This window comes from Nicotiana sylvestris, chromosome 1 (assembly GCF_000393655.2).
Source record: "Nicotiana sylvestris chromosome 1, ASM39365v2, whole genome shotgun sequence".
NCBI classification, from domain to species: Eukaryota; Viridiplantae; Streptophyta; class Magnoliopsida; order Solanales; family Solanaceae; genus Nicotiana; species Nicotiana sylvestris.
This window is the reverse complement of record NC_091057.1, coordinates 123,436,708-123,443,811: the sequence shown is the minus strand read 5'-3', so window position 1 is coordinate 123,443,811 and position 7,104 is coordinate 123,436,708. Positions and strand designations below refer to the sequence as shown.

Here is a 7,104-nt window from a genome sequence, read left to right as displayed (position 1 = left end):
ACGAGTTTTTCCTTCCTCTTCCTATTTTTTATTGTTGGTTATGACTTTTAGTATTGTATTTTTACATACTATTATGAATAGCTAATTTGTTATCTAGGGTTTTGATAGAACCTTTTGTAGGATAAACTCTTGTTATGTTTTTTTATAATTGAGCCGTTGGATTTCTCTACTTGTTCAACTACGTGTTTATTGTTGTTGATTGAATGACCATCGATTGACTGTGCCTATTTATTATGTGTTTCTTGAGAAAGGATATATATTTAGGTGGTTGTTGAACAATGTCACTCCTAACGTATGTGAGAAATCAATACAGCGGGTTTAAAGGTAGGTTTAGAAATAACAAAGCCTTGACGTGGTCATAATGAGCGGTTAGATAAAGTCAACTAGCGTAGTTTGAGAGAATATTTCTAGTAAATTATTGTAGTTGCTCGAGAGAGAATTACGACACCTAAAGTGCTCACGATCAGTAGAGAATACATTGGCAAAAAATTGTAGGGAACATAGCTAGAAGGATTCCGACAATTGGGGAAATCATAACTCTAGACCTCCTTAATTTAGTCTACAACCCTTTTGTCTCGTTAGTTGATAATTTTACCGCTTTATTTGCTAGTTAATTAGTTAGAAATATAAATCTCAATCTTTATAATTTAGAAAATTGTTCAAACTTATCTTTTTAGTGATATTAAACAGATATAGCTAAGCCTTAGTTCTCTGTGGGATTCGACTCTGGACTTTAGACTGGATAATATTTGCAGCGACCGCTTATTCTTTTTAGGACTAGAGTTGGGCGTAATCATATACTAACAATTGATTGTCTGGTTTGATATTAGGATGGTTGGTTGTTAATTTTGAGACATGAATTTTTTTTGGATAGTCCAGAAACAAGGAAAACTCTATTCGTTTTTCTGTAAAATACCGATAAGGCTTTCTTGGAAGCACTTGCTCCTAAGCACCGGTCACGATCCTAAATTGGGTCGTGACAACATCCTCATTTCTGCCGCTTTCATCTTCTGGGTATGAGAATTCTTTGTTGTCCAACACTCAGCCTCATACGACATGACTGGTCTAACCACCGCTCTATAGAACTTGCCTTTAAGTTTCGGTGGCACTTTCTTGTCACATAGTACTCCAGATGCTAACCTCTGTTTCACCAACCTCACTCTTATACTGTGTGTGACATCCTCGTCTATCTTCCCATCCCCCTGGATAATTGACTCAATGTACTTGAAACTTCCTCTCTTAGGGATCACTTGTGAGTCAAGCCTCACGTCCATGTAGGCTTCTCCCCGACGCATCACTGAATTTACACTCTAGATATTGAATATTTATGTTATATAAACTAGATAAAAATATTAATAATTGGAGATCGAGTTGATAGAAAGTTATTGTTATAATTACTTCTCATGTTGCCAATAATTAAAAAGCCTGACGTCTTTAAACTGCGAGGTTCCCGCTCCAGGTTCACTTTTCATTGACAGCCAAATAATTCAACATTTAATTTGTTTTTGATCATTGTTTCATATTGATGAGTAATCAAGTGATCTTTCCTAATTAGACATAAAGATAGCAGCAAGACAACTTACATAATTTGTTAATACTCAGGTTCTCTCTTATTTTGGCAGGGAGAGATACTAATAAATTCCAACTCACAAACTTCACCCTCTACGTCAAACACTATATTATCAACTTAATTGTATAGTATGTCCTATTGAATATTGAAGAAATTAAACAATTCAGAATTCACACGTAAAAAGAACAATATATACCTTGTATAACACTATGATACAAATAAGCATTCAGAACCAACTTAATTGGGCCTGCTTGCCTTTGCCAAGAAATTAACACCCCAACCCCTAATTAAGAATCAAAATCCACTAACTACTAGTACTAATTATTTTCCTACTTCTCTTTGCCACAAAAACCTATCTTAATAACAAGTAGAAAGAATAACGAGTTACAACTTATAAAGCAGTACAGTAGATAACTTAACCACCTACCAAAGGACCATTAAAAAACAAACTAAAAATCTAATACTTTTACTTATAAACGAAAATTGGTTAAACCAAAAGTTCTTTCCGAATCTTTGGACAACTTTGGTCATTCTCAAGGCTCTTTACCTTTTGAAAAACCACAGATGAAGAAGATGGTTGATACTCAGGTGATTGTCGCGGAAACTCTGATAACATTTGAATGACTTCTCTCATGGTTGGACGTTCTACGCTATTTTCTTGGATGCAAAGCATGGCAACGAAGAACAAATGCATGGCTTCATCTTCTGGCACTGTAGTTAGTCTTGGATCTACAATGTGTGTCACTTGTTCTCTTTTGCAATTTGTTACTCTCTTGCTCCATTGTACTATGTCCACTCCGTCTCCAAATTCCCCTACTGGACGACGTCCTGTGATCAGCTCCAATAGAACCACACCAAAACTATACACGTCGCTCTTTTCATCCACTCTCAAAGTATATGCATATTCTGCAACAACAAAAAATAGAAAGTTGGAAAAAAAAATTACTAATAATTAAAGATCATAGAAGCAAATGTGATTGATATGCATCCTGCAATTAGTGGTATGTACTATACTTCACTTTATATACAAAATTTAAAATTTATGCATTAACATTGTATAATGGTGTTACACCATCAAGTTAAAGCGAACTAGTTATGATTTCGTAAACTTCAAATTCTGGCTTCATTTCCGAGTAAAAGTAAAAGTAACCTACAACATTGACAACCTAGAAAATAACATAATATTATAATCTTTTAGATTGAATATTATATTATATTGCATATGAATATTTTTTATTCATGTCAAATGACTATATCTTAGTAATAATATTTTAAAAGAAGTGCATGGTGGGTTGGCTAGCACGACAATCGATTGGGGCCAATGTGTCAGTCAAGTCAGATTTTGACTTACTTTTGCAGAATGTTGGGCCACCACGACCCTCTCTGGCACAGAAATTAAGTTATATAGTCTAGTCCTCTTCCTCTCTCGTAAAACGTGGACCTTCGTACGTTTCGATTACCCAAAAAATTCCAAGAGAGCCCTAAAACTTCTTCTTCTTTCGCTGCCTTGAATCGCGGGTGATCTTGGGCCTGTCACTTTAGCCCAACGAAGCAACACATTACGACGCCGTTTCTTATTGCAAACATTTTAACTAGTTTCCTGCCACCACCTAACCTTTTTCCCTTTGTCTCCAAACCAAGAAAGAAAATGCAGTAAAATTTTCGTCATAAATGAATTTTATTTATTTATTTATTTATTCATAACTACTGTAGTACTTAGTCTAGTAGTGAGGAAAACTGAATTGAGTTCCCAAACTGTAGACAGAATATAATAGTACGTTTCGTGTTTTTTAAAGTGATTCTGCAATTTGATTGACATGACTAATTGTTGGGAATTAAAAAACAGTCGGCTCAAGAATTATTGACATTATTAGTACGACCATACAAGAATGACTTTGTCAGTGTAGTAGCAATTTCTAAATACCTAACTACATTAACTAACCAAGTACTAGCTTTGTACACAAATAATTTCATCCCAAAAAGAGTTCACACTATATATACACAACAATTTAAAGATTTCACTATAGTGTATCTTAACATATTATTGTAGATATTTTGTCTTACTAATATGTAATTATCTTTTAGATCACCTAATAATGTAATTATTCTAAAAATGGCAGTCTGATGCACTAAGCTCCCGATATGCGCGGGGTCTGGGGAAGGGCCAAACCACAAGGATCTATTGTACGCAGCAAGAGACTACATGACCTCCTAGTCATATGATATCAACTTTACCATTGACGCAAGACACCCTTCCTAATAATGTAATTATTCTATAAACCAAAAAGGCAGGTCAAGAACTGCCAAAATAACGTACCAGGGGCAATGTAACCATAGGAGCCAGCTATGGCAGACATGCATTCTGAGGCACCACCATCTACCAAGAATTTAGCCAAACCAAAATCAGCAACATGAGCTTCAAAGTTTGAATTCAGTAAAATGTTGTTGGATTTCACATCTCTGTGAACGATCAATGGCGAGCAATCATGGTGAAGATAGCACAATCCTTTAGCAGCTTCTATAGCAATTTTGTACCTCAAATTCCAGCTCAAAAATCCCCCCTTTTTCCCATGCAATGCCTCTCCTAAACTCCCATTCCTCATGTACTCATACACAAGTAGATTTGTTTCCTTGTTTGAACAAAAAGCAACAAGTCTTACGATGTTTCTGTGTCGAATGTTGCCTAGTGTTCGAATCTCTGCTCTGAAACCATGATCATGACTGTTGTTGCCAATACCAAGCAGTTTTTTCACAGCAATTTCAACCCCATTTGGCATTTTCCCATGGTACACAATCCCGGCTCCTCCTCTGCCTATTACATTACCATCTTTCACACATTCGAGCACGTCTGCAACACTGAACTCAACCTTTTGGAACGCTGTCATTTTCCAAGAATTCAAGCCTGTTTTCTTGAAAGACTTGGCCTTGATAATAGCTGCAGCTGCAAAGACTAGTGAACAGATTAACAACCCGAGGGCGAATATCAGCTTGAAATCGCCACGAGATTTTACTGGTGGATCTGTGATAAGTGTGAAATTGCAAGGATTGTTCAATAATGAACCACATAGTCGAGGGTTGCCCGCGAAAGAAGTAGCATTGAAGTATGCAAATTGGCCTGATTCCGGCAGCTTGCCTGATAAATCATTGAATGAGAAATCAGCAGTTGTGAGACTTCTCATTGTACCAATTGACTTTGGTATGGTCTCATTCAAATGGTTTCTCGACAAGTTCAAGTAGTTCAAGATTCGGATTTCGGACAGTCTAGGTTGAATTGAGCCAGAAAAGTTGTTCTGGCTCAAGTCTAGATAAGTCAAGTGGACACAATTGCCTATTTCAGGAGGGATTTCACCAGAAAGAAAGTTATGATTCAGGTCAATTTTTAAGGCTTGAGAGAGTTGACCTATAGTATGAGGAATAGGACCAGAGAATTGGTTCCCTCCAAGTGAAAGAATTTGAAGGGAAGTGAAATTAGAGAGTGAAAATGGTAAAGAACCATAAAGTTGATTGTTTGATAAATTTAATTGACCTAATTTGGCTGGCTTTGAAGAAATGTTACTATTTTCTGATAAGGTACCAGACAAGTAGTTATTGTGCAGCTCAACTAAGTTTAACTCAGGCATGTAAATGAATCCATATGGTATGCTACCATTCAAGTAATTTTGGCCCAATCTCACCCTAACTAGACTTGAACATGTGCCTAAATCCTCTGGAATTGGACCAAAGAGGAAATTCTTGAGTAAAATCAAGATTCTAAGTTGTTTTGAGGCACACAAGTCTTTAGGAATGGTACCAGTGAGCTTGTTTGATGACAAATCCAGCTCTTGTAGCTTCCCATTTTGGCCTAATTTCTCCGGGATTACACCGGTGAAGTTGTTCATCCAAAGACCAAGAATCTTCAGCTCAGGAAAATCAGCGATGAAATCCGGTATAGAACCATGTAATTTGTTCATGAAAAGGTTAAAAAGCCTTAGTTGCTGTAGATTAATGAGCTCAAATGGGATTTCTCCTGTAAGTGCATTGGCTGAAAGATCAAGATTGACTAAGCCAGTGAGGTTGCCTAGTTCTTTAGGAATTTGACCTGAGAGAAGATTGATATGCAGAAAAAGTGTGTTCAACAATTTCAAGTTCCCTAATTCAGGAGGAATTGGACCATCTAATTCACAACTAGAAATATCCATGTGAACAAGATTTTCCAACTTGCCAAATTCCTTAGGAATCCCACCTACAAAAACATTGAAATATCCTAAGTAAATCTCTTTTAAGTTAGTGAGATTCCCTAAGGCTTTTGGGATCCTACCATGCAAGTCATTTCCAGCTAGTGACAAGTACTCCAACTCAATCAAATCACCATAACTTTCTGGTATTCTTCCATAGAAATAGTTGCCACCCAAATCCAAGTACTTGATTTTCTTCAAGTTGACAACACCAAGAGGAAGAAAAGAAGAGAAGTTGTTGTTATAAGCATCAAGAATCTCCAAATTGGACAAACTTGAGTAGTTCCAATCAAGATTCCCACTGAAAATGTTGTTTGATATGTTAACAGACTGTAGGCTGCTCATGTTGTCAATCTTGATTTCACCAGTGAAGTTGTTACCATCAATTGAGAGCTCTACAAGCTTATCTAAGCTTGAAATAGCAGGAGAAACAGAGCCATATAAGTCCATATTGGATAAGTTTATCGATACAACTCGGCCTTGGGAGCATTTGATTCCTGCCCAAGAACAAACTGAGCTAGGATTTGAAGTATCCCAAGAGCTCAATGCAGGATTTGAGAAGCCAAAACCTTGTTTTAGACTTACTAAGGCAAGAAAATCAGAAGAGGAAGAAAAGGAAGTGCCTAAAATAGTAAAGAGTGTGACAATATGAATGAGCGGCACCATATTTTCTTGGAAGTTTTTCATAGAAAGTGAATTTGGAAGGACTTGAAGAAGAAACAAAGGGTCTTATTATGAGGTTTTGAGACAATGGATTTTCTGAAAAAGAAAGGAAAAGTTAAGGGAATCTGAGAAACTTCAGGTGTAGATTGATTTAAAGAATCAAACATCTTCAAAAAGAAAGAAAGTGAGTATTCAAGATCAAGGAAGAAGCTAAGCCTCCCCTTTTCTCTCTTTGCTTTTCCTTTTATCTCTAAGTGAAGAACACATTTAAGTTTTTAGCTAAAAATAAATGGATTTCTTTAACTAAGTTTATATATGCAGTAATGAACTTCTTTGAGCAAAGTAACAAAAGAAAAATAAAGACAAGTAAAGCAGGCTTCTATACTTACTTTAAAAAACAGCCGTTGGATTACCAACAGAAATTTAAAGTTCAGATTATGAGAAAAGTAAAGTTGATTCTCTCCATATTCAATATGACAAGAATACCCTTTAGCTTTAAGTGGAAAAGACACTTTATTTTAAGTGAGAGATGATGAAATTGCACTTTCAATTAAATCATGAAGGATGGCTGAGTTGGTCTCAAATTTCTGATATGATAATTATGGATAAAGATTTTTCCCATGGAAATAAATTAACTAAAAGAAAAAAGAAAAAAAG

At 36.0% G+C, this 7,104-nt stretch overlaps 1 protein-coding gene across 1 annotated transcript; it reads right to left on the bottom strand.

Annotated features, from left to right (window-relative positions):
- Window positions 1-1,747: 1,747 nt before the first annotated feature.
- LOC104235822 (leucine-rich repeat receptor-like serine/threonine-protein kinase BAM3) lies at window positions 1,748-6,571 on the bottom strand. The gene is made up of 2 exons (XM_009789647.2): window positions 3,888-6,571; window positions 1,748-2,476 (listed from the first exon to the last, which is right to left on the bottom strand). Exons 1-2 carry the CDS (start codon window positions 6,469-6,471, stop codon window positions 2,058-2,060), a joined length of 3,003 nt encoding a protein of 1,000 aa, XP_009787949.1. The 5' UTR covers window positions 6,472-6,571; the 3' UTR covers window positions 1,748-2,057.
- Between the last annotated feature and the right edge of the window lie 533 nt (window positions 6,572-7,104).